The 26,385-nt window shown below is 35.5% G+C and overlaps 1 protein-coding gene across 1 annotated transcript in view; it reads left to right on the top strand.

Moving 5' to 3' along the window:
• Positions 1–26,385, top strand: part of zda (peptidyl-prolyl cis-trans isomerase zonda) — a 136,174-nt gene that overhangs the window by 13,792 nt on the left and 95,997 nt on the right. The window contains exons 2-4 of the mRNA XM_089099717.1: positions 8,524–8,852; positions 11,907–12,041; positions 17,180–17,388. Coding sequence (XP_088955843.1) covers positions 8,524–8,852; positions 11,907–12,041; positions 17,180–17,388 — 673 coding nt within the window. The remainder of the gene's footprint in view (positions 1–8,523; positions 8,853–11,906; positions 12,042–17,179; positions 17,389–26,385) is intronic.

The following is a 26,385-nucleotide window of genomic DNA, read 5'->3' as shown; positions in this document are numbered from 1 at the left end:
AATTCTTCCAGTTTCGGTTATTCCTCTTTTGCTTTCTTTGTTGTCTCTTTTTGTCTTTTTATTTTTATCCAGATATCTTTGTTTACATTTTTTGTCCAGAGAATATCTACATGTTTCCTTGAGATTTTTCCTATTGTAATGAAGAATTGAAGCAGTTATCCTACCCAAAAATTCCACTTTTTTAGTATTTTCTTTCGCCTTATCAAAACCCTATTCTCAGGTTTTTTTTCTTTGGTTATTTATTCTTTGTTTACTTAAACAATATTTTGCTTATTTGGAATAAGGAGTTCTGTCAATTTTAAATTTGCTTGGGTCTGCTTTACAGTTTGATTACAGTTAATTAAATTAAAATATAGTAATATGGCATAGTTATGTTTTAAAAATAATAGTGATTCCCTGTTCTTATTTCAATCATCTCCCAAGCAGTTCATGCGAAATGGATGATATACGTAGCATCTTTTAATTTACTCGCTACATGTGTTGTTTTGAGAGATTGCCTTATGAAAATTTTTATACCATGGCCTGGAAAATGATTGCTAGAAGGCTATAGCTGATAAGATAACCTGGACCAAACAGGAATATCTGTTTCTGCTATTAAACAAACATTGACGAGTATTATCACATGAAAGTTAAACCCTAAAGGTAAAGGATGACTCTAAAGTCCAACTTGGCAATGCTGATCTGTGTTTCATGGCACTTTCTGAACAAAATGGCTATCTCAAAATGTTGTTTGGATGTCTTTCAGGGTAATGGGGCATGGGGCTTGGTAGCATGAAAGGGCATGGCAGGGAGGCTAGCTGCCCGTGAATTTAATTTGAATCAGGATAAAATTGCTAGAAGTTTCAATTTCCAGTTGAATGAGATCTCTTCCAAGCTTCTATGACTAATCCTTCCTTCAAAATGCCTGGGAGAAAAGAAAGAAAGAAAGAAGAAATAATACTTTGTAGGCTCATGGCTCTTTGGTAAGATGAAGTCAGGGCATTGCCTTGAATGTGATGGAATGTGTTCGTGTTGATATAATTATTTGCATGTGTAATTATTTTTTTATTCAAGTTGGTTCAAAGACAGTGGTGTCACCTTCCTTTTTGTGTGTGTGTGTTTTTTGTTTTCTGTTTTGCTGTTTCTGTGATGTTCCCTGCTGCTTGATTTGAGTTGAATGCTGACAATAAGTAGATCAGACTGCTCCTCTTTTTCTTTTCTATTGTTTACCTTAAATTACTTTGAATTTCAGCTTGGAGTAAACTAAAGCTCTTTTCTTGTGAAGTTCCAGAGCCAATGATTTAAGTTGTTTTCTATATTAGTGATCAGGTGCAGTTGGATGATCAGCAGCTTCCCATTAAAGTTTACACTTCCTTGAGGACCACTCAGCATCCAACCTTCGTTTGAAAATATCAACAGATTCAGCAGTAACTGTGTCTTCAGAGAGTTTATTTCAACTATTGACAAATCTTGAGGAAAAGAATTGAGTATGGACTCTGGTTAGGGTAGACTGTTTAAAAAGTTTCAGCCAATGACCACTGGTTCCTAGATTAGGACCAACAAAAGGCTGGGAGCATGTGGGCCTTCATTAAATTGTAGGTTAGGACGGCATCACCTTGATTTCTCCTATATTAAAGTGTAAGGAGTTTCAGCTTAACTAGTCTTGCAGGGTTAGAAAATTCCTACATCCCACATATCATTTTGGTGGTTTGTCTCTGTATATCTTATAAAATTTTATCTTTCGTAAAATACAGGAGGGCTAGAGACATTCCAACTTAGAGCTTGGTTCAAAAAAAGTCATTTGTACAGAAAATTAATGGCTCTGGGGGAGTAAGTGGAAAGCGTATGCTTGATCCAGAGTTGAACTAGCACGAACTTCTTAGCATGGGTACTGATTTTAATTGGTTGTCAATGGTGACTTCAAACTCTTGCTCATCATTTACAGAGGAGTTTGGGTTTTTCTTGCTGAAATGAATGACCTGGTATTTGGCAACATTGAATTCAAGAAGCCAAGCCTTGGCCCATTGACCAAGCAGTCAATGATTATTTTGTAGATGGGCATGATCGTCACACAACAAGGCTGGTCTGAGAAGCTTTGAGTCGTCAGCATATAGCATCAATTTGCTGCTGATAGTAGAAGGAGAATCATTAATAAAGCCGATAAATAGTGTAGGACCTTTTGCACTTCCCTTAGGAATCCTGCTCAAAACTTGTTTAGAAGAAGAAAGAACATGGCTACCATTACCGTCAAAAAGCTAAACACACTGAGATTACGTGTGAAGAAAATGAAGGATCCAGAGCAAGGATTTCTCTTCAAGCTTAACTGGACATAGCTTGATTGCAAGTCGCTTGTGACAAACTTTGTCACAAGCTTCTTCCAGAACAAAAGCCTTACTGTGGGCTGTACAACAGATTATTTGCTTCAGGATACTGGATAACTGCAGAATTGGATATTCTTTTAAGAACCTTAACGACAACTCATGTCAGCCCTATAGGTCAATAATTTTTAGCAAGGTCCTTTTTACCTTTCTTAAATATTGGAATGATATGGACGTTTTCCAGTCCAATGATAGTCTGGAAAGATTCAATGATAAGTTGAATAGCAAGGAAAGTGTTCAAGACAAGATCGTTTGACTTTCATGCAGGATATGAGGATGAATGCTGTCAGAATCAGTAGATTTATTAGTTTAAAGGGATGTAAGTTTCTTTAGAACTGTTGTATCACTAGTTAAAACTGGCTCCATCTCAAGCAATAAGTCATATATGGTAGAAGAGGGAAAAAGAGTACTGGAATTGGAGGAAAAAACATGTGAGAATTGTTGGTTGAAAATTTCAACCTTTAGCTCAGGATCAACAACAGGTCGACTATTGGGCAGGATAACAGGGACTGTCAGCGATGACATTTTTGAGAGGCATAACTCCAGAAAGATCTTGGGTTGTCTTTAACATCCTCAGCCAATTTCTCATCAAACCTTCTCTTCAACTCCTTGATTTGGTTAGCAATGGTACCTGTTTATGAAAAGTTTTGAAGACTGGATATTTTTCCAAGGTCTTCTCTCTTCTATAACAATTCCATGCTTGATGTTTTCTGTTAATTAATTCAAAAAACTTTTTCCACAAAATAAGTTTTTCAAAGAAAAGTAAAGAACTACATTAAACAAAAAATGAGCAAAAATAAAATCAAATAATCTATCAAGCGTGAAACTACCACAAATCAGCATCGATAAATAAATGAAACCCAAAACGAACAGAAATTACAATAAATAACCGAGTCAAACTCAAAACGAGCAGAAATTAACAGAAGTTGGGCGCAAAACCCCTATGCCTTCCCAGGGCCAGAGCAAAATTTGCACTTTACTGAATGTGCATTGTCAGTTTAATATATATATACTGATATTTAGTAATCAAAATGTTAATAATATTTTATTTATTAAATTTATAAAAGTAAAAACATTTATATTTTTTCAGTAAAGTGCAAATTTTGTTCTGGCCTTGGGAAGGCATAGGGGTTTTGCGCCCAACTTATGTTAATTTCTGCTCGTTTTGAGTTTGACTCGGTTATTTATTGTAATTTCTGTTCGTTTTGGGTTTCATTGATTTATCGATGCTGATTTGTGGTAGTTTCACGCTTGGTGGATTATTTGATTTTACTTTGGCTCTTTTACTGTCTAATGGAGCTCTTTACTTTTCTTTGAAAAACTTATTTTGTGGAAAAAGTTTTTTTAATTAATTTCTCTTCGTTTTATATTGACATAATCTTTTCAGGGAAAAAGAAAATAATACTTAAAATCTTTCCGTTTTTTAAGACTTTGTAGTTTGGCCTGCTATTTGTATGCTGGAGAAAAATTTTCAGCAATTTTAAAAACATACACCCTCTTAAAAATTTGGACACAAATAGTACTGTTTAATTTAGTTTCATACCTCCTCTAGTTGACCTGAAATGGAAAACTTGATACCATTCGAAAGAAATCTGTTTACTTTCTTTGATAGCTTGGATACACTTGTGCTATTTTGATTTGGTTAAATCTTGAGAGCAGAAATGGGTGGGTTGGTTTGGGAGGGTGGTAGTGGAAGGGGGATTAGTTGCCCTCCAATCACTTTTGAATATTAAAAAGGGCATCAGTTCTTTCTATTTTCAATCGAATGAGCTCTTTTCGAAGTTTCCACGACAACTACTTCGATACGAAGTGCTCTGGTCTAAACAACAACAAAAAATTATATATTATACCCACATCGATCTTTACTATAAAAATATCAAGCCCTCCAATCACTCTCGACTATTAAAAATGGCACTAGGCCTTTCGATTTCCAATCTAATGAGTCCTTTTGGAAACGACAACGCTTTCTATAAACACCTTATATGCCCCCAGGGCATAAATTACAACTCTTACCCGAAGCTCTGTTAGGGTGGTTGTCATCCTCTAAGACCGAATTTCCAGAGCTTTCAACTACGTTAAACAACATGGCTATCTCAAAATTTTGATTGGATGTCTTTGGGGAAATGATGGGCGTGAGAGGGGTGTTAGTCGCCTTCCAATCACTTTCGACTATTAAAAAGGGCACAAGCCACTCCAATTTTGTAATTGAATGAGCGCTTTTCGAAGTTTCTACAACAACTTCTTCGATACGAAGTGCCCTGCTCTAAAGGAAATAATTAATAAATAATACATTGTGCCAACATCGTTCTTCTATGCCCCCAGGGCATAACTTAAAACCCTTGCCCTGAGGGTTGTTGAGGAGTGCCCTTCTCTTTACTTAGTCCCTGTTTCTTGTCTCGTTCTCGAGTGTCCCTGTTCTTTACTTAGGCAATGCGATCGCGTTGCATATGATTTATACAACTTTCTATATAAACCTTGTATGCACCCAGGGCATAATTTACAACCCTTGCACTGGGGGCTCTGAGGGAGTTATCATCCTAAAAGACCTAATTTCCAGAACGTTCAACTACGTTGAACAAAATGGATATCTCAAAATTTTTATTGGATGTGTTTTTATTTTATTGGGTGGGTGTGAGAGGGGCGTTAGTCGCTATTCAATCACTTTCAACTATTAAAAAAGACACCAGCCCTTTCAATTTCCAATTGAATGAGCCTTTTTGAAGTTTCTATGACAACGCTTTTAATAAAAACTTTATATGCCCCAGGCCATAACTTACAGTCCTTGCCCTGAGGGCTGTGGGGGGAAGGGTCGTCATCCCCAAAGACCTAATTTCCAAAACTTTCAACTACGTTGAATAAAATGGCTATCTAATAATTTTGATTGGATGTGTTTGGGGAAAAGGTGGGCGTGAGAGGGGGGTTAGTTGCCCTCAAATCACTTTCGACTATTAAAAAGGATACTATCCATTTGAATTTCAAATCGAATTAGCCCTTTTTCAAGTTTCTATGACAAGTTTCTAAGATTTCAATAAAACTTTATATGCCCCCAGGGCATAACTTATAATCCTTTCCCTGAGGGTTGTGGGGGAGTGTCCTCTTCAAAAATATATCTTCTATCTGGAAATCAACTAAACTGAACAAAATGGCTATATCAAAAGTTTTATTGGCTGTTTTAGGGGAATAATGGTTGTGGGAGGGGGCTAGTTGCCCTCCAATCAGTTTGGACTAGACTATTAAAAAAGGCACTAGCCCTTTGAATTTCCAGTCGAATGTGCTTTTTTTCAAGTTTTTACAAACAACGCCTTCTTTAAAAACCTTATATGCCCCCGGGACATAACTTAAAACCCTTGCCCTGAGGGCTGTGGGGGATTGTGCTCCTCAAAAACATGTTTTCTATCTGGAAATCAACTACGCTGAACAAACTGGCTATCTCAAAATTTTGATTCGATTTGTTTGGGGAAATGATGGGCGTGGGGGGGGGGGGGCTAGGTGCCCTCCAATTAATTTCGACTATTGAAAAGTGCACAAGCCCTCTGCATTTCCAATATATTGAGCGTTTTTTGAAGTTTCTACGACAAGGACGTCTATAAAAACTTTATATGCCCCCTGAGCACAAATTAAAACCCGTGCCCTAAGAGCTTTGGAGAAGTGACCTCCTCAAAAGCATATTTTCTATCTGGAAATGAACTTCGCTGAACAAAATGGCTCTCTCAAAATTTTAATTGGATGTATTTGGGGGAAAGATGGCCGTGGGAGGGGGGCTAATTGCCCTCCAATCAATTTCGACTATTAAAAAGGGCACTAGAACTCTCAATTTCCAATCGAATGAGCCCCTTTTGAAGTTTCTACGACGACCCCTTCTATATGAAGTGCCCAGCTCTAAAGGAAAAAAAATAATACATAGTACATTGTGCCAATATCGTTCTTATATGCCCTCAGGGCATAACTTAAAACCCTTGCCCCGAGGGTTATGGGGGAGTGTCCTCCTCAAAAACATATTTTCTCTCTGGAAATCAACTATGCTGAACAAAATGGCTGTCTCAAAACTTTGATTGGATGTGTTTGGGGAAATATGGGCGTAGGGGGGGGGGGGGCTAGTTGCCCTCCAATCACTTTCGACTATTAAAAAGGGCACTAGCCCTTTGAATTTCCAATCGAATGAGCCTTTTTTGAAGTTTTTACGACAATGCCTTCTATAAAAACCTTATATGCCCCCAGGGCCTAACTTAAAACCCTTGCCCTGAGGGTTGTTGGGGAATGTCCTCCTCAAAAACATATTTTCTATCTGGAAATCAACTACGCTGAACAAAATGGCTATCTCAAACGGATGTGTTTGGGGGAATGATGGGCGTGGGGGGGGGGGGGGCTAGTTGCCCACCAATCACTTTCGACTATTAAAAAGGGTACTAGCCCTTCGAATTTCCAATCAAATGAGCCTGTTTTGAAGTTTCTACGACAACGCCTTCTATAAAAGCCTTATATGCCCCCAGGGCTTAAATTAAAACCCTTGCCCTGAGGGTTGTGGGGGAGTGAGCTCCTCAAAAACCCATTTTCCGTCAGGAAATAAACTACGCTGAACAAAATGGCTATTTCGCAATTTTGGTTGGGTATGTTTTGGAGACTGATGGGCGTGGGGGTGGGCTAATTGTCCTCGAATCAATTTTGACTATTAAAAAGAGCACCAGCAACTCTCAATTTCCAATCGAATGAGCCCCTTTTGAAGTTTCTACGACGACCCCATCCATATGAAGTGCGCTGCTCTAAAGGAAATAATACATAGTACATTGTGCCAACATCGTTCTTATATGCCCTCAGGGCATAACTTAAAACCTCTGCCCTGAGGGTCGTGGGAGAGTGTCCTCCTCAAAAACACATTTTCTATCTAGAAATCAACTACGCCGAACAAAATGGCTATCTCAAAATTTGTATTTGATGTGTTTAGGAGAATGATGGGCGTGGGGGAGGGGGGCTAGTTGCCCTCCAATCACTTTCGACTATTAAAAAGGGCACTAGCCACTCCAATTTCCAATCGAATGAGCCATCTTCAAAGTTTCTACGACAACTCCTTCGATGAGAAGTGCCCGACTGAAGAAGAAGAAAAAAAAAAACAAAACACATTGTGCCCACATCATTCTTTACTTAGGCATCGCTAGCGCGCTGCCTATGATTAACGACAGTAGTAGTCTGATTTATTTCTAATTCTTTTACTCAGGTCATGGAGCCTACTAGGAGGGTTAGGGTGTCGCTTATTGTGCTTTTTGGTGTATTGAATGTTGTAGCGAACTGAAAGGACAGGGTTTCTCTATTTATGAATTATAATCCCTGCTGGGTGAATTCTCTCTTAAGTGGTTACGATCTGTGTGTGTGTGTGTGTTTTTTTTTTTTTTTTGCTTTTTAGGAGGGAGATGAGAGATAGAGAAGCTGAATGGTTTTGTGTCTTCAACATCCAGCTAGTTTGTGAATATTTATATCTTCTTTTTTTTTTGGGGGGGGGGGTTAAGGATGGCTGATAGTAAATGTGTATGAAGAGTTTTATATAGGGTGATTATTACCCATATAAATTTATAAGCTTTGGGTTTGTCCTTAATTTGTTTATTTATTTTAATAAAGTTCTTTTTTAATATTCTATACATGTACTGTTAATAAGCAAATTAGAACTTGTATATGAATCTTTTTAATCAGATTATCATAAAGAGGGCTTATAAAATTGGATAATTGAATCAAAATGGAGTAATAGAATAGCCGTGTCTATAGGAATGGATAGAATCCATGTCAAATCAAATCTGTGAATGGTTATGATCATTTAAATGTTTTAATTTTTGGATTCAGTCACCTTTTTGCTTTCAATTGCTAAAATGGCTCCTTTTTTTTCTCTTTTTCCGTGTTTTAGCTACTATGTTCTTTATTTATTCACTTCTTTTGGAAGGTTGGCTGTTTTTTTTGTTTTTTTTTATCATTAGCACCAAAGGTATGTTGATGGAGGTCCTTGCCATGCGTTTGTTATTTAGCTGTTTCGGTGGACTGGCTTGACATTTTCCTTATTTGAATCTTGTTTTGTTCTCATGATTTTTCGTCTGATATATTGAATACATTTGTCCATGCATTTTGTGTAATTACGTGATTGTAAACATGTGTAATTGTTACTATAAAATTATTTTTCTTTAAGCCATGGCTCAAGACTCTGTAGAAACTGACCAAGCAACTATTACTGAAACTTTAGAAAAAAACAGTGATGATTTAGAAAATAAAACAGATTTAAAAGAAGATATACAAGAGGAGTCAGGACTATCCAAGGATCACACTGATGAAGATTCTGATATTATATATGTAAATAAGGACAGGGAGGAAATATTATCTGCACCTGACCCTGGAATAGTTGAAAGTAATATGAAAAAACCAAGTGATGATAAAACCGTTGTTGAAGCTGAAACTGAAGGAAGCATGATAGAAGGAGCGTGGGCGGATATACTTGGTAGTGGACAACTCAAGAAAAAGGTATTAATTTACCTTTATAGTTCAAAATAGAGAAAAATGTAATGCCTTGCAATTTTTAATTGAGATTAGGGATTGTGAATGCTTCATTGCTGTAATCTTGCCAGAATTCTAGTCAAAATATTTAATATTAAGAGTTAAAAAATAAATCAATAGGGTCCGCTGCTCCCCTATTTGTTAAAGCCACATGCCAAGAAACTAAGCTCTGGTAATAACAAGCTTATGAAGCCGTCTACCACATTCACCTTTAACATAATCCTCATCTGGTTGGTATCCATAGGTGTTTTCTAAATGACGTGTTATTCAATGATAAGGAATAAGGATATACAACTTCCCAGTGCTTCCAAGATTTAAATTAAAGCTTAGGTACTCCCTTTTGTCTTGGTAAAGCAGCTTAAGTTTAGAGAAACATACTCATAAACTTGTTTTTTCAAAGGGTGGTGGTGTTTTTAAAGAAAATTTGGGTGCAAGGATATACATAGGTGCAAACTCTTGGGTTGGGAGGTCCAGCTAAATCCCGATTTTCTTCTTTTTTTTTGTGTGTGTGTGTGTGTGGGGGGGGGGATGAGCTTTATGTGACAAGTTTGAAAGTGCTCTTGAGGATTCATAAATATTAATTCAGTATATCTACGTGGGGTCAAATCGGACATCACAAGCCTAATCTCATAGAAAAAGTAACATTGTGCCAGTGATGTTGCACCTGAAGCTTGCACTTTCCAGTGCTGTCACTGTGGCTACTTTTGCTGTAAATGTAGTCCATATAAAGGTAATGCTGAGTATCAGAATCTATTTTTTTTCTTTGAATTAGTAATTGGTAGGACTGTTCAGTGTACTTGCCATAATTTTAAATGAAAGGAAAAATGAAAGGTCTGCCAAAGTTTTTGTGGTATTTATATTTATTTATGTTACAATTGTTGGATTAAAACGAAAAAAAAGCAACTAAAATTAACTTGAAGCTGGGTAGCTTGGGCTCACTTTCATACATAGTATATGTTATTGTGTTCAGAAGTTACTGAGATGGAGGTTTTGAATAATTTTTTTCGTTTTTTGTTTCTATTTTTCTTGCATTACTTGTTTTTCATTAAGTAAAGACCTACAGCGAAAAAAAAATGTTAGATTTGTTGCCAGAAAATGTCCTAAAACAAGACGATATTGAAAAACATTACAATACGCAAGCAGATAAACATTTATTTAAAAAGAGTGGTGAAAACAATGGAAGAATAGATACAAAAGTTTAGTTTAGTTTAATGTAGATTTTGTTAAAAAAAGATAAATTAAGTTTGCAGCAAATAACAGAAGGTCCAGTCACTTTTAATTCCATTTCATTTAAAAGAATAGAAAATTGATGCCAATGCCTAAAGAACACTTCTTAAATTAGCAATTATTTGCTGGGAAAACAATGAGGTAGATAGTTTGAGTACGCATAACACTATTCTTGTTAAGCTGTCCAAAAGAGAAAAGTGAAGTTAGGAACCTATTCCTTAATCATTCGACATGCATTGCAAAAAATGTACTGATTTGTGAGATAGTGAATTAATTAGACTTTTGAATCAGTGCTGCGAATATAAAGACATTGAAGCTTTTCAAGATTTTGCTTGCATGTCACTGGTCAGAACCAGGAGCTTTGTATTAATGTAAACCCACCTGTTATGGCTGGTCTTAAATAGATTTTGCTACTTATAATTTTTTTTTGTATTTTAATTTATTATGTGTCCAAGTTAGCTTATGTTGTCTTGTACTGTTTTATCCTGTAAACTTTATCTAATTTGGATTTAATTTTGGTACCAACCCGTCAAGTAAAATTTGTACTAAAGTTCCAAAAGATATGAAAACAAACTGATATGATCATGTATGTTCTAATAAATATAGTTTCTGTCATAAAGAGAGTTTTTTACTGGCTTGTTGAATACACTGGGAAGACCCCATGTGACACCTGTGTATTACAACAACTAATAATAAACTGATAACCAAATGATAAACAAATTTGGCTACTACCTTGATTTTGCTGTTGTAACTATTGGTATTGTTAGAACAATACTGATTTTGTCTTAGTTTTTATTTTTTGTTTTAGTTATTTATTTTTCCCACAGATTTTAGTTTGTTCAAGCCATGTGTAATTCTTGCTTAGGGCCAAAAAGATGGTTTTCGCTTTTACTCGAGCTGTAACCAACAGTGTGGGAGCTAAAGTAGATAAAGTCCATGTCATAGAGGACTATCTAAAGTTGTCCTGCAAAGCTTTTGTTTCTTCAAGCTGTGATTAAAATCTAAAAGCACTGAAAATATGCGACTTCTCTCGGGTCCTATCGCCAAAATACTTTTTTAGAATGATGAATAGAAAAAAGAAGCATTTTTGTATGGCTCCAAAAGTGCTGACATCTACTTTTTGTAATCCTTTTAAAGTTTTGATTCAGTTGAGTTTGTGATTGCATTTTCTATATTTGGAACTGAGATAGAGGGACTGGATTAGATGTGCATCTTAAACTGTAATAGTTCTTTAATTTTTGAATAAATTAAGGATTTCTCTATGCTCTTTTCGCAGTAGAGCACTTTCTTAGGAAGTTGCCCAAGGCAAGAAAATAAATTTCTGGATTAAGAGAGATACTATTTCCCTTTTTAGCTCTGATCTGTACTGCTTCAAGAGCTGATCAATTTATATCATATCAGTTTTTTTGAAAGAATTATGTTCATGTTCATCTTCAAAATATATAATCTTGACATTATATGGGAGCTGACAGCTTTTTATGTAGCAAAAACAAGCGGGGGTAAAAGAGGTGACAAAGAGGTGACTTATTAGCAAAAATTGCAAAACTATTTCATCTTTAGGGACACGGAATAATGGTGTTTATTGGTCTAACTTTTTGATCAAAGTTGATACGTTTTAGTGCAGGAAAACTTTTCTTCATGCAAATGGTTACGTGACGATTGTAAATAATAATGCAACGCAATGGTGTAGTTTGGAAAATTGCGAGTAAAGTGTTTATGGGGCATCACTTGGTGATAGAAATAGAATCAAGTCGTTTTCACCATCATTTTTATTTATTTGTGTCCTTTTTTTAGACTCTAAGAAAAGGCAAGGCAAAGCAGCGTCCCAGCAGTGGAGATGTGTGCAAAATACGATATATTGGAAAGCTATCGGATGGATCGGTGATTGATACTAACGACGATTTTGAGTTTGTCCTTGGGGATTCTGAGGTATTGTAATCTCATATGCGTTATATTGATTTTCTTATAATACTGCAACCGTACCTGCACTTCAAACTTAAAATTTCTGATGATATATCTAAAAATTTTCAGAAAGACACAGCAAAATGTTTAAACGCAACGTTTCCATGTCATTTGGGGACTTTATCTGATCCCATATCCAACATTTCAATTGTTACATTAATCAGGTAACAAATCTGAACTTTTATTTGGGATGGGGGTAGATAATTCGTTCAAAACAATGGAAAGATGGCGATTCAAATGGAACTATTAAGAAGTTGTCGGAATAGCCTTGAAAACTGTAAGATTTCTGGAGGCGGGTGAAGAGAACCATCCCGCTGGGCACGTGTCTAGCACCTAAGACCCGTGTCATAATTGTAAATCAGTCCATATACCATTCATTCAGTACTGCGAAGTTGCAAAAGTACTGAAAAAAGCAAAAAGAACGAAAAATCAAACAGTTCGTGGTAACAAACTATAAGTCAGGAGCAACCCGGCTCAATAGTAATCAAAACTCAAAAATACAGAATTTTGATGCCAATAGATACGTCAAATAAATCAGATTTTTATGCTGATTTCAAATATATAAGTTTCTTCAAGTTTAATCTTACCCATTAAAAGTTATGCGCCTGAGAACATTTGACTTATTTTCGAAAACAGGGAAAAACACCCCCTAAAAGTCATAGAATCTTAATGAAAATTACACCATCGGATTCTGCGTATCTGAGAACTTCTATTGTAGAAATTTCAAGCTTCGATCTGCAAAAACGTGGAATTTTGTGTTTTTTGTCAGAAAGGAGATCACGGATGCGTGTTTATTTGTTTCTTTGTTTTTTTTTTTGTTTTTTTTTTTTTTTTTTTTTATTATTATTATTTCCCCAGGGGTCATCGTATCGATCCAGTAGTCCTAGAATATCGTAAGAGGGCTGATTTGAACGGAAATTAAAAGCTCTAGTGCCCTTTTTAAGTGACCAAAAAAATTGGAGGGCAACTTGGCCCCCTCCCACGCTCATTTTTTCCCGAAGTCACCCAGTTAAAATTTTGAGATAGCCATTTTGTTCAGCATAGTTGAAAATCTTTGCTGAGAGTTGAACTTTGCCCATTGTTTACATATTGTATTGGTTATTGGGAAGTATGCAGACATTTTCAGGAAGAATTTTTTTCTGGTGGGGGGGGCTGGAGGAGGGGGCTACTCGGGAGAATCTTTCCGTGGAGGATGTTTCCTTGGGGTATGGGACATTTCTATGAAGGGGGCGCCGGATTTCCCAGCATTATTTAAGAAACGATCAGAAATTAAATAAAAAGTAAGTTTTTTTCAACTGAAAATAAGGAGCAGCATTAAAACTTAAAACGAACAGAAATTATTTCGTATATGAGGGGGTTCGCCCCCAAGTCAAAACCTCACTCTTTACGCTACAGTTTTTTTTAGTTCTTTCAAAAGAGCTATTTATTTTAATTAAACGGCCTTTGTGATTGATTTAAACAAAATTTTAACTTTAGCGTAAAGAACGTGGTATTGCCTAAGGGGAGAACCCCCTCATATACGTAATAAAAAAACAATAAAAAAAAACTAAGCGATACGGCTCAATAGTTATCGAAACTTTTAAAAACGGAATTTTGATGTCAATAAATGTATCAAAAGAATGGGCTTATAATGCTGATTTTAAATATATAAATTTTATTAAGTTTAGTGTTACTCATCAAAGGCTACGAGCCTGAGAAAATTTACCAGATTTTAGAAAGAGGGGGGAAACATCCCCTACAAATGAAAGAATTTTAATGCAAATCACATCGTCAGATTCAGCGTATCATAAAACCCTATTACATAGGTTTCAAGCTCATATCTGCAAAAATCTGCAACTTTGTATTTTTTGCCAGAAGAAAGATCACGGATGCGTGTTTATTTTTTATTTTTTTTTTTTTCGGGGGTAATCGTACCGACCCAGTGGTCCTAGAACAACAAGATAAAGCTCATTCGAACGGAAATTAAAAGTTATAGTGCCCTTTTCAGTGACCAAAAATGCTGGAGGGTAACTTGGCCGCCTCCCACGCCCCTTTTTTCCCAATTTCGTCTGTTAAAAATTTTGAGATTGTCATTCTGTTCAGCATAGTTGAAAAAATCAAAAAATATATCTTTGAAGGTAACAAATTCCCCCTAGAGCCCTTATGGAAAGGTCTTAAAGTTTTAAATTTCCCAATTGTATACGTATAGTAGACCTATTTGTTATTGGGAACTATGCATGCATTTTTTTTTTTTTGGGGGGGGGTCGAATTTTCTACTGTTTTTTTTCCACAAGAAAGATTTTCCATGGGGAGGTAAGTTTCCAGGGAGGAAACTTTTCACGGGAAATTTTACACTGAGGGAATTTGCCAAAATTCGAATACGAAATTCTTTTTATGTGTCTTGCTTTCATTTTGCCGACTTACTTTTACGCGTGGACATGTTAAAGGTAATTGTATGGGGTAAATTATCACCAAATAAATTATCACGAACAGAAATTATTACGTATATGAGAGGGTTCGCCCCCTAGTCAATACCTCGCTCTTTTAGCTAAAGTTTTTTAGTACTTTCAAAAGAGCTATCTATTCTAACTAAACGGCCGGTGTGATTCAGGGGTTTGTGATTCGAACAAAATTCGAACTTTAGCGTAAAGAGCGAGGTATTGACTAGGGAGCGAACTCCCTAATATACGTAATAAAAACGTACGAATGTAGAAATTCGTTACGTAAGTTAATTCGTAAGTTACGTCAGAACAAAATTTCGAGAAAGCCAATTAGCCAAAAAAAGGAAAATTAATATGCAAATTCCGTTTTAATTATTCTTGTACGGTGAGCCAAAACCAAAGGTGAATTAATTCAAAAACGTTCAGAAATTAACTAAAAAAAAACAGTTTTTTTAACTGAAGGTAAGGAGCGACATTAAAACTTAAAACGAACAGAAATTATTCCGTATATGAAAGGGGCTGTCCACTCCTCAACGCCTCGCGCTTTACGTTAAGGTTTGAGTTTCTCACAACTCTATTTTTTTACACAGTAAAAACTTTAGCGTAAAGAGCGAGGCGTTGAGGAGGGGACAGCCCCTTTCATATACTGAATAATTTCTGTTCGTTTTAAGTTTGAATGTCGCTCCTTATTTTCAGTTAAAAAAGAACTGTTTTTTTTTAGTTAATCAACGAAAAAGAACGAAAGAAAGTACTCCAAGAGGGAGAAGAAAAGATAATTCACGAATAGATGAGTAATAAATATAAAAATGAAAAAGTAAGTTGTGTCAACTTTTTAGGGATTAATTTGAGGAAACCTTTCCAAAAAAAATATTTCAAAGGAAATAAAATTACGTTAATAAAACCTAAACGACCAGAAATCCTTTGGTAAACCCGCTTTTAAGACAGTTGATCGTATTTCATATCTAGGCCTCCTTATCGGCACCTCTATTCCTCACGTTTGGAGTCTTCTGATTGCTCGCATTTCTCGCGGAATCTCGGCCTTCTATGCTTCATTTTTTTCCGAGAAAGTTTGTTTCAACCGTTACACCTCACCAGCTTTTACAACGCTTTTTGCTACCTCGTATCCTGTATTTTCAGAGTCCATGTATATTACACGTATCGTCTTGTATCTAAACAAACTGCAGTTTTGACAAAAATCCAATCTTGTTTTAGTGGTATCAAGACATATTTATTAAAGCTCGTATTTGATAACTGCCGTTTGAGATCTCTCAACGACCTTGTGGTAGTTTGTTAACTATGGCGGACAAATAAAAGAAAATAGCGGACAGATCTCTGCTACCTATGCAAAAAGCAATTTTTCTTGTTTTTGAAGATGCGGTAAACAAGACCTTCAAATTGAGTTTTTTTTACCATGGTGATTCTGATGGTACATTTTGATTTCGATCTGCTGCTATTTCGAGGAGCTTCAAGTTCTTTTTTTCAAATTCTCGAAAATTGTTTTTGCAGTAAAATGAAAAAAAAAATATCTCACTTGATAGTTTTTTTCAAAACACGTTTTTAAATCTTCAGGAACTATGCGCTGTAGTTCAACATTTACTATGTTGCAGCAGCTGCACAATGATTATAGCTTTATGGAAGATTTTCACTATGACTGAATAAGGAAAAATTCGATCCAGCTTTTTCTTTCTCGTTAAATACTCGCTCTACATTCCACTACGGATATACAACTGAGGTTTGTTATTAAATATACCATAGCAGACTCAGTAATCGCAGTTTCAAAACTTTGTGAAAGCATAAAAAGAAAATAGCTGGTCATCCGTGTTTAGTGTTGGTTTTTTATTATGTTTGATTTTTTATTTATTTATTTTTTTTGGCTTGTATTAGGTTGTATTAGGATATTTTTTTTTTGACGGGTTTTCAAATAGATTAAATTAAACTAAAGGATTGCTATGGAACTTAGCCAGCCTCTCGCCTTCCCTATGTTTGCTTGTCATTTTTCTTTGATTTTGTTTTCCTTTATATATTTTCTTTAAGTCTTATGAACAGGCTTTTAGCCTGTTAAGAACAAAACTGTCTATTTATATATTTCTTTTTCAGACAGGGGGACCTTCATGTATGATTTATCGAGATTGTTCAGGAATTTTTCGAATAATTTCTGAGTACTACTGTGATTCAGAATACTTTTCGTGGGAGTTTCCAACTTTGGCTATAGCTGCACATTAACTATTAACGGAAAGGTTGAATATGTTTAAAACATTACTATAGTTTCTTTCTCCTCTGTATTTTCTCCTCTTTTATGTAAAAGACGCGAGTTTCAATGAAGTGCATTGACTTGCTTTGTATATCCCTAACGAAACCCAACTTATTGCTCGAAACCTGCTTAGAGCTAAAATTTTTAAGAATAATAATTAAGTGCGACAAGCTTGATAAAGTTTACCGTATCTTGGTATTAATAGAAATAATGAAAGGGCATTATGGTAGTTTTCCTTTGAAGGGTTTGACTATGGGTGGTAATCTTGAAGGCGCGCTATGCTTTTTGTGCAACAACCGTTGGAAGATTAAAAAATTGTTAAAAATTGAATCTTTTCAAAGAGAATGTTTGCTTCAAAGTAAGTGAAGAATTGTTTCCTTAGGATGAAAAAATTTATGTATATTTATTACATATTAATCTGTATTGTCTTAAAGGTAATCCATGCCTTCGATCTAATCGTTGCTTTGATGGAATTTGGCGAAATATGTCAAGTTGAAACATCTCCTCGATTTGCCTATGGCGAAATAGGTATACCGCCAAAGATTCCTCCGAATGCTACGATAGCTTATGAAATTGAGCTGATTGATTCACAACCAGAAAAAGCACCTGATGAGCTTTCACTGGCAGAAAGGCGCAAAACCGGGTAAGTGTCTATGCAAAAAATAGGCTTCTTCTTATTTTCTCTTAATTGGTATTTTTATTGCAACAACACTAAGAATAATTTAAGTATTATAAAGTATTAGTGTATCAAATAAAAACAAAGAATGTTATAGGAGTTACGAATGTGGATGCCTATCGATCTAATTTTCAACAGTTGAAAATTCAAATTTTACTGTAAAAATTCTCAAATATTGATTGGAATATATTAATCAAGCAGACTTTTGGCAATTATGGCGTCAAAAAAAAATTTACCAGACTAATCCTCAGAAATTATCCCAAAAGCTATCCCTTGCCCCAAAAGGTAAATTATTGCAGTTAAAGCCTTTGTTATCGGTTAGAGTTTCTTGAGTTCATTAAATAAAATACTTTTGCTCCACCTACACCATACGGATATTCAGTTGACTTAATATCGTGAATTCTTAAGCTAATTAAAATGTTGAACACAATTGGTTAACATGAATAATTTCTTATCAATGTAAAATATGGAAGTTTTTTTTTCTTATTATCTTCACCTTCATATTTTAAAATTACCTTGCTCTATCTAATCTTTTTTCAAAAATAAATTTTGCTACTTACATCAAATTAAAAAAAATGTAAAGATAGTTGAAATATCGTATATAAAAAATATAAGAAAAATCATAAAAGCTAAAATTCTTGGGGGTGCCATTTTTGAGTATTTTGTCTATTCGTGTTGCAGTTGCATCCTCTGCTGAGCTTAATAATTTTACTTTTTTTATTATTTGTCGACAATCGCAAAAGATTCATACATGGTATTGTTTAAACCTGGATCATGGTTATGCTTTAAAATATTTATAAGAACGTTATGCTCTGCCATTACATTTACAATTATTGATATCCAGATCTCTTTTTGGTGCCATGAAAGCAAACGTTAAGTCTGCGCTTCCGCCAAATTAAGGGACGATCCGTGCTCTTTAAATTGTATTTTAAAGTGTAGAATTTAGATAATCTTTTTTTTTGTAGTTTGTAAGAAATTGAAAGTGAGTAAAAAATTCGGTGTCCTATGACGACTTTTGAGACAATCGGTTTTTTAGTGTGCTATGAGACAATTTTTTGGTTGTTTTTAAGAGTCGTGAAGGCATTTTAAAATTTATGTTAGTGAACTAGATGAAGAAACCAATATCCACCAATATACCTTTTGTTCTGCTGAGACGTCTGGAGACCGGAAATAGACTTGAATATATGTGTGCCTTCAAGGTATGGTACGGATTTAGTTTGGTAAGCTGATAATCAACGCAGACAGACAAAACAAGAGCCACCTCAGAGGAAATCACTGAACTACACTATATTTTGTCCTAGTAGGGTAAAATATTGGTTATCTTAATCTCCACGAACGACTACTGAAGGTTAGTTACAAACTTCCTGCTGAAGAAAACAAGGCCTAGAACGTGTTTCAATGGCTACAATTGATTGTCTTTCTTCTGTGATCTGGAAGAAAAGGTGGTAAGAACTGTTTCTAGTTTCGCAGGTGACAGCAAACGGACAGCTAGTGCGATTACAAACTTGGTACTGTCTGTTGGTGCTATGCTTCAAAGAAATATTGATGTCAATAAAGGTTTAGTAATTGACGCTGTGGACTATGTTAGAGAGTTTGAAACAATACAATCTGGTGAAATGGTAAAAGTTTCAGTTTATTTTGATTGTCAAGAAAATTTGAGAGGCATAGATGTCACAAGAGTTTAATTTAAAGCACTGAAAAAGTCTATTTTGGTATGAAATAAATACAGTGCAACTATTGTTGGCTGTTACAATGCACAGTTCTCCAGGACTCAGAATAAAATTTTCTATCGTTGATGCCACAAGTTGTTGCTTTCAACTGGGAATGATTTATGTCTCCCTGTCAAAAGTCAACTTGCGGCTCACAATTCGTCGGGCTGCATCTCGTGGAATTTAATCTAAATAACATTTTTGTCTGAAGTCATTTTTGAGTACAGTTGTCTTAGGAATAGTTTTGGACTAGACCTTCCGACCAACAATTCACTCGAATGATGGAATATCACTATCAAATAATAGGGACGGGAGATACTCATGAAAGAAAAGGTAAATCTATCTTGGACTTGTATTTATTCGACAGAGTACAAAAAGAAAGTTAGTAATGCAAGGCTCTTCACAGAAATAGAAAAGAAAATACCGAAAAAAAACGTCTAAAACAATAAAACTGATAATGATAGGAAACTGTCCTTTATATCAAGGGTGTGTCGCCACTACCCCTTCTTTTCAAATAGATTTAAGTGTGTATATTTGTCATTTTCCTATTCTTATACCCTCTTTTCATTGTCTTCTTGGTTATATAGGGTCAGGGGGCTGTCCTTATTCCTGCCCTTCTCATTCAACTGGCTTCCATGATCTGAGATGATAATGATTATATTACATTTGCTAAGAGAATAGTTTTTCTGTCTTTATATTTTTTTTATATGTGCACTAAACTTCAAATAAAAGCAGGAAAAGGACGACGACTAAACTTCAAAGAAAGAGACGTACAAGACGTTTGCAGTTTTCGTTCCTTTTTTTTTTTTTTTTTTTCTTTTTTTTTTCGCAGGTACTCTTGTTGATATTGTTTAGGATAATCTATTAAATAACAAGGGATCTGTCCATAACAGGTAATAACCGTCTGACTGCACGCTTGTCCTGTGTACATTTGCATTTTTTGGCGATATTTATTGTTGCCTTTCTACAAAAGGAAAGGCAGAAGTACAAGGTTCTTCTCGGAAGCAGAAGAGATGCCTAAAACAACGTCTAAAACAAAAAAAAACAAAATCAAATATAGAAACGAATTCGAGAAACAACATTCTCGAAGTTTTTAAAGGAACACTGAAGAAATGCATCCAAAATTAAGTTTACCAAATGGGAATTTATGCGACTATAAAAGGGTTCCAAAATAGAAATCAAAATGTTGCCGCAAAAACTTTACAGCTAACTCTATGGTCTCTTTTTTATTGCCTTAGAATGGGCTAGGTTCGAATTCTCCCACGTAAAAGCAGTGTTATCGCCATTTTACTGTGGTAACTGATTGATTAAAAAAATTGTACAACCAGGGATTATTGTGATGGCAAATTTGGCACGGGAAATTTGTCTAGTCACATGCATGAGCGACGACAACAACGCTACCATTATGGCAAATTGCACTTCCCTACCCCGAGCTTGCCCACAATAAGGTCACGTAAATCCCAGGAGGATTTTTCTGCAGGCGCGGACATCAGGTCTTGTTCCATAGAAAAATATGTTCATTCATATTCACGAAAAAAAAACCATAGAAGACAGGCATATGACAGCGAAAGAAAAAGAAATGTAAGACCTGCTTCATAATAGAGATGATCAGGTTCCTTCCATTAATTGTGTTTTAAGATTTTTATTTAACAAACATTATAGACCAACACTAAATCATAGGCAGCGCAATAGCGTTGCCTAAATAAAGAACGATGTTGGTACAATGTATTATTGATTTTTTTTTTTTCTTCTTTTCTTTTTTTTTTTTTTCTTTTTTTTGACCATGGCACTTCGTATCGAAGGAGTTGCCGTAGAAACTTCGAAAAGGGCTCATTCGATTGGAAATTTAAAGGGCTAGTGCCCTTTTTAATAGTCAAAAGGGATTGGAGGGCAACTAAGACGCCTTCCACGCCCAGCATTTCCCCAAACACATCCAGTCAATATTTTGAGATAGCCATTTTGTTCAACGTAGTTGAAAGATCTAGAAATAATGTTTTTAAGGAGGACACTGTCCCAACAGTCTTCAGGGCAAGGATTGTAAATTATACCCTCGGGGCATATAAGGTTTTTATAGAAAGCGTTGTAGAAACTTCAAAAAGGGCACATTCAATTGGAAATTGAAAGAGCTAGTGCCCTTTTTAATAGTTAAAAGTGATTGGATGGTAACTTATCCCTCTCTCACGCCCGCCATTTCCTCTAACACATTCAATCCAAAGTTTGAGATAGCCATATTGTTCAAAGTAGTTTAAAGTTCGGGACAATAGGTCTTTGAGGATGACAACCCCCCCCCAAAGTCCTCAGAGTAAGGGTTGTAAGTTATGTCCTGGGGGCATATAAGTTTTTTTATAGAAAGGGCTGTCGTACAAACTTCAAAAAGGCCTCATTCGATTGGAAATTGAAAGGGCTAGGGCCCTTTTTAGTAGTAGAAAGTGATTACAGGGCAACTAGCCCCCCTCTCACGCCCACCATTTCCCCAAACACATCCAATCAAAATTTTGAGATAGCCATTTTCTTCACCGTAGTAGAAAGTTCTGGAATTATGTCTTTGAGAATGACAAACCCCCCACACCCCTCTGGGCAAGGGTTGTAAATTATGCCCTGGGAGCATATAAGGTTTTTATACAAAGCTTTGTCGTAGAAACTTCAAAAAGGGCTCATTCAAATGGAAATTGAATGGGCTTGTGCCCTTTTTAATAGTCGAAAGCGATTGAAGGGGAACTAACCCCCCTCTCGCGCCCACCATTTCCCCAAACACATTCAATCAAAATCTTGAGATAGCCATTTTGTTCAGTGTAGTTGAAAGTTTTGGAATTTAGGTTTTTGAGGATGATAAACTCCCCCCACAGCCCTTAGAGTACGGATTGTAAGTTATGCCCTGGGGGCATATAAGGTTTTTATAGAAAGGGTTGTAGAAACTTCAAAAATGGCTTATTCAATTGGAAATTGAAAAGGTTAGCGCCCTTTTTAATAGTAGAAAGTGATTGCAGGGCAACGAAACCCCCTCTCACACCCCCCATTTCCCCACACACATCCAATCAATATTTTGAGATAGCCATTTTTTTCCATTGTAGTTGAAAGTTCTGGAAATTATGTCTTTGAGGATAACAAGCCCCCCCCATCCTCTCCACACCCTCCACAGCCCTCTGGGCAAGGTTTGTTATTTATGCCCTGGGGGCTTATAAGGTTTTTTATAGAAGGTGTGGTTGTAGAAACTTCAAAAAGGGCTCATTCGATTGGAAATTGAAAGGGCTAGTGCACTTTTTAATAGTCGAAAGTGATTGGAGGGCAACTAACCCCCCTCTCACGTCCACCATTTCCCCGAACACATCCTATCAAAATTTTGAGATAGTCATAAATAACAAACTCAAACTCAAAACGAGCAGAATTTCATATGAGTAGGGTTGTAAACCCCAATCTTTCTAAAAGCCAGAATATAATTTGTACTTTAAATGTTTCTTTTAAATGTTTTCAGTTTTATAACTTTAAGAAATCAAAAATCAAAAGATTTTAAGGAATAAATATCAGCATATGTATATTAAACTGACAATGCACATTTATTTTCAGTAAATTCAGTTAAATTTTTGTCAGTAAAGTAAAAATTATATTCTGGCTTTTAGAAAGCTTGGGGTTTAGAACCCTACAAGTAGAAGGCTATCTTATACTCCGAGCGGGAGTCCATATATGGGCATAGCCTCCCTAGGGGAAATGGATTTCTGAGAAATTGATTGTGTAATCGATTGGGAATTTGGAACACCTGTGCTGTCAGTCATTAATCAAATTGTTTCCAGGCAAAGTTTAATAATGTCTGACAGGTACTGTCAACATTTCTCCAGGAATAGATCCAAGTCATTAATGTCTTTGCCTCGGAAACAACTCTTTTGGTCGAACTCCAAAAGATATTAATAACCAAACACCATGGAAACGATTCTCCAAGAAACATCTTAGCGATGAATTGTTTTAGCGCGGGAATCAGGTTTCTTATTAATTTGAAATGCCTCAGCGCAGAGATGCCAAAAACAAAAGGAACACGCTGAAATTACGTTTAGGGATTATTTGGGCGAAACTGTTTTAGACAGGTTATGGAATTATTTCGGCGAAACAGTTAGAGACATTCTAAAAGATGATTTTAGAAGAGGATTTGAGGGTGAAACTCTGTGGTCCTTATAATACACAAGTTCCATTTGAACAATGTTGTGAGGTCCCCTACCACAACCCCAAAGGATTCCGATCCCCCCACCCCAACCCCGAAGGAAGCCACCGGTCCTCAAAGGTTCTCCGGATTCCCAAAGGACCACCCGGCCCTCAAGGGTCCCCCAGACCCCCAAAGGACCCCCCGGGCCCCAAAGGGCCCCTCCCCCTTGGCCCCCAAAGGGCCCCTCCCTCCCTCCCCCTCCCTCTCCTCCCCCTCCTCACCGTCCCCTCCCCTCCCCTCCCCTCCTCCCCTCCTCTTCCCCTCCCCTCCCCCATTTTTTAATATTTTTTTTTGCATTGAGACACAGAAGGGCCCCCTCAACCCCCCCACCCCCCGAGCCCCCCAAAGGGCCCCCGGCGCCCCAAAGGCTCCTGAGCCCCCATTTAAATACTTTTTTAGGGCATTATTTTATCTTTTCAGAACAAATTATTATTTTAGGGAATTATTTCGGCGAAACGGTTAGAGACATTTTAAAGGATGATTTTTGAAGATGTTTTAGAAGAGGATTTGAGGGTGAAACTCTGTGGTTGTTATAATACACAAGTTCCATTTGATCAGTGTCGTAAGGTCCCATACCCCAACCCAAAGGCTCCCGGTCCCCCGAATGCCCCTTGAGCCCCCAAAGACCACCGGGAGCCCGCCCCCCCCATTTTTTAAAACTAATTTTTGAATTTTTTTTAACATGGTATTTTTTTTAACTTTTTTACGTATCTTAAAATGATATGAAATATGCTTACGGCACTACCAATCGTACTCTGTGCTTGTTCATAGACACGACGCGGCTTTCCCACTGGTACTCTATGGCAGGTTATCGACACTACCTAGTTTATTGTGTGCATTAAATCAGTATTTTTTTCGCAGTGGAAGGATAAACACACAATTCATATCTGTAAAAAAGTGAAGATGAATTATTCGACGAAAGTATGTACACATGAAAAAATCATCGTCGCGTTGAATGCTGACAAGGAGAAATACCTGAACTATGAAACGAGTGCAAGTGGTAACACTATTGGAAATGTGTGCATGCTTTGTCATGACAGCGAGAAGTTAGATTTCTTTGGAGTACCCAAGAATTTCAATCGTGTAAACGGTGGATATGCGAGAGTAACATTACCAGAGAAATTAGTGCTCAAAGAGAATGCAAACTTAAAAATAATTGTTGATGATCGGGGACAACTCCTTGCTACTGTTGCTGGTAACACATTACCTGTTGATACATCCTATCAGCATCTTTCCGGTATTAGCATTTTAAAGAGAACAAGAAGAAGACAAGCATACTCCTGCAATAATGTCATTAATCATATCTTGTCAATATGTCAAACCTGCTATCTATGTAAAAATAATGTGACAATAGAAAGTGAAATCGCAGGCAGAATAAAAAGGACATTAGCAGACAATATCATCAATGAATATAAAGATGAATTGACGGAAAGTGAAGCAAAAGTGTACTAATAATGTATAATAATGTATTTAACATATTTTTATATTAATATTCTACATGTCGTTATTTCATTAAAAATATCATATGCATTATTTTGTTAAGTTTTCATTATTTTTAGGGTATGCTAGAACGTCAAACGTTCAGAGTATCTATTAAAAAGGTCAGAGATGTAAGAAAAAGAATTTTTAGAGATAAAGATACTACTAGCAGGCTCAATTTTTCATAGAAGATAGAAGAGTTCAAGGTCTCTTCTGAATTTTACCAAAGAACACAATTCAATTCTAATTTCTCCAGAGAAAATAAAAAGCTTACACTTCAGTTTTAAGTTCACCAAGAAATAAAAAATTTAAAGTTCAGTTCTAAATTTTTCCGTAGAAGATAGGAAAAGTTATACTATGATTGTGATTATTTTCCATGAAGATAAAAAGTTTCACTTTAATTCTAAATTTTCTTAAATTCAGTTCCGACTTTTCACATAGAGACGAAAAAAATTTAAAGTTCTGTTCCAAATTTTTCATAGAATATTGGAAAAGTTATACTTTGATCGTGAATATTCAAGTTCTCTTCTGAATTTTACCAAAGAACACAATTCAATTCTAATTTCTCCATAGAAAATAAAAAGCTTACACTTCAGTTTTAAGTTCACCAAGACATAAAAAATTTAAAGTTCACTTCTAAATTTTTCCGTAGAAGATAGGAAAAGTTATACTATGATTGTGATTATTTTCTATGAAGATTAAAAGTTTCACTTCAATTTTAAATTTTCTCAAAGAAGTGAAGATTTTGATTCTGAATTTTGATTCTGAATTTTCTCAATGAAAATGAAATAAGTTATTGATCATTTCTATTTTCCCAAAATAATATAAAAATTTTCCACTTCAATTCAGATTTTTCTCAAACAGATGAAAAAAATTAAAATACTGTTCCAAATTTTCCATAGAAGATAGAAAAGTTCAAGTTCTAATCTGAATTTTACCAAAGAACATAATTCATTTCTAATTTCTCCAGGGAAAATAAAAAGTTAAGTTTTAAAAGTTAAGTTTCACTTTTAAGTTAACCAAGACATAAAAATTTAAAGTTCTGTTCTAAATTTTTCCATAGAAGATAGGAAAAGTTATACTATGATTGTGATTATTTTCCATGAAGATAAAAAGTTTCACTTTAATTCTAAATTTTCTTAAATTCAATTCCGACCTTTCTCAAAGAGATGAAAAAAATTGAAGTTCTGTTCCAAATATTTTCCCGGAAAAAGAAAAGTTCAACTTCGATTCTAAATTTTCACAATGAAAATGAAATAAGTTATTGATCAATTCTGTTCTCCTAAAATAATATAAAATTTTCCACTTCAATTCAGATTTTTCTCAAAGAGATGAAAAAATTTTAAATATTGTTCTAAATTTTTCATAGAAGATAGGAAAATTTATATCATGATTGTGATTATTTTCTATGAAGATAAAAAGTTTCACTTTAATTCTAAATTTTCTTAAATTCAGTTCTGACCTTTCTCAAAGAGTCAAATTTAAAGTTCTATTCCAAATATTTCCCCGAAAGAAGAAAAGTTCAACTTCGATTCTGAATTTTCTTAATGAAAATGAAATAAGTTATTGATCAATTCTTTTTTC

This window comes from Artemia sp. Qi Xiang Cuo, chromosome 14, assembly GCF_049724085.1.
Source record: "Artemia sp. Qi Xiang Cuo chromosome 14, ASM4972408v1, whole genome shotgun sequence".
NCBI lineage: Eukaryota > Metazoa > Arthropoda > Branchiopoda > Anostraca > Artemiidae > Artemia > Artemia sp. Qi Xiang Cuo.
Note: the sequence above shows the minus strand (reverse complement) of the source record. Positions and strands in the feature narration are given on the sequence as shown.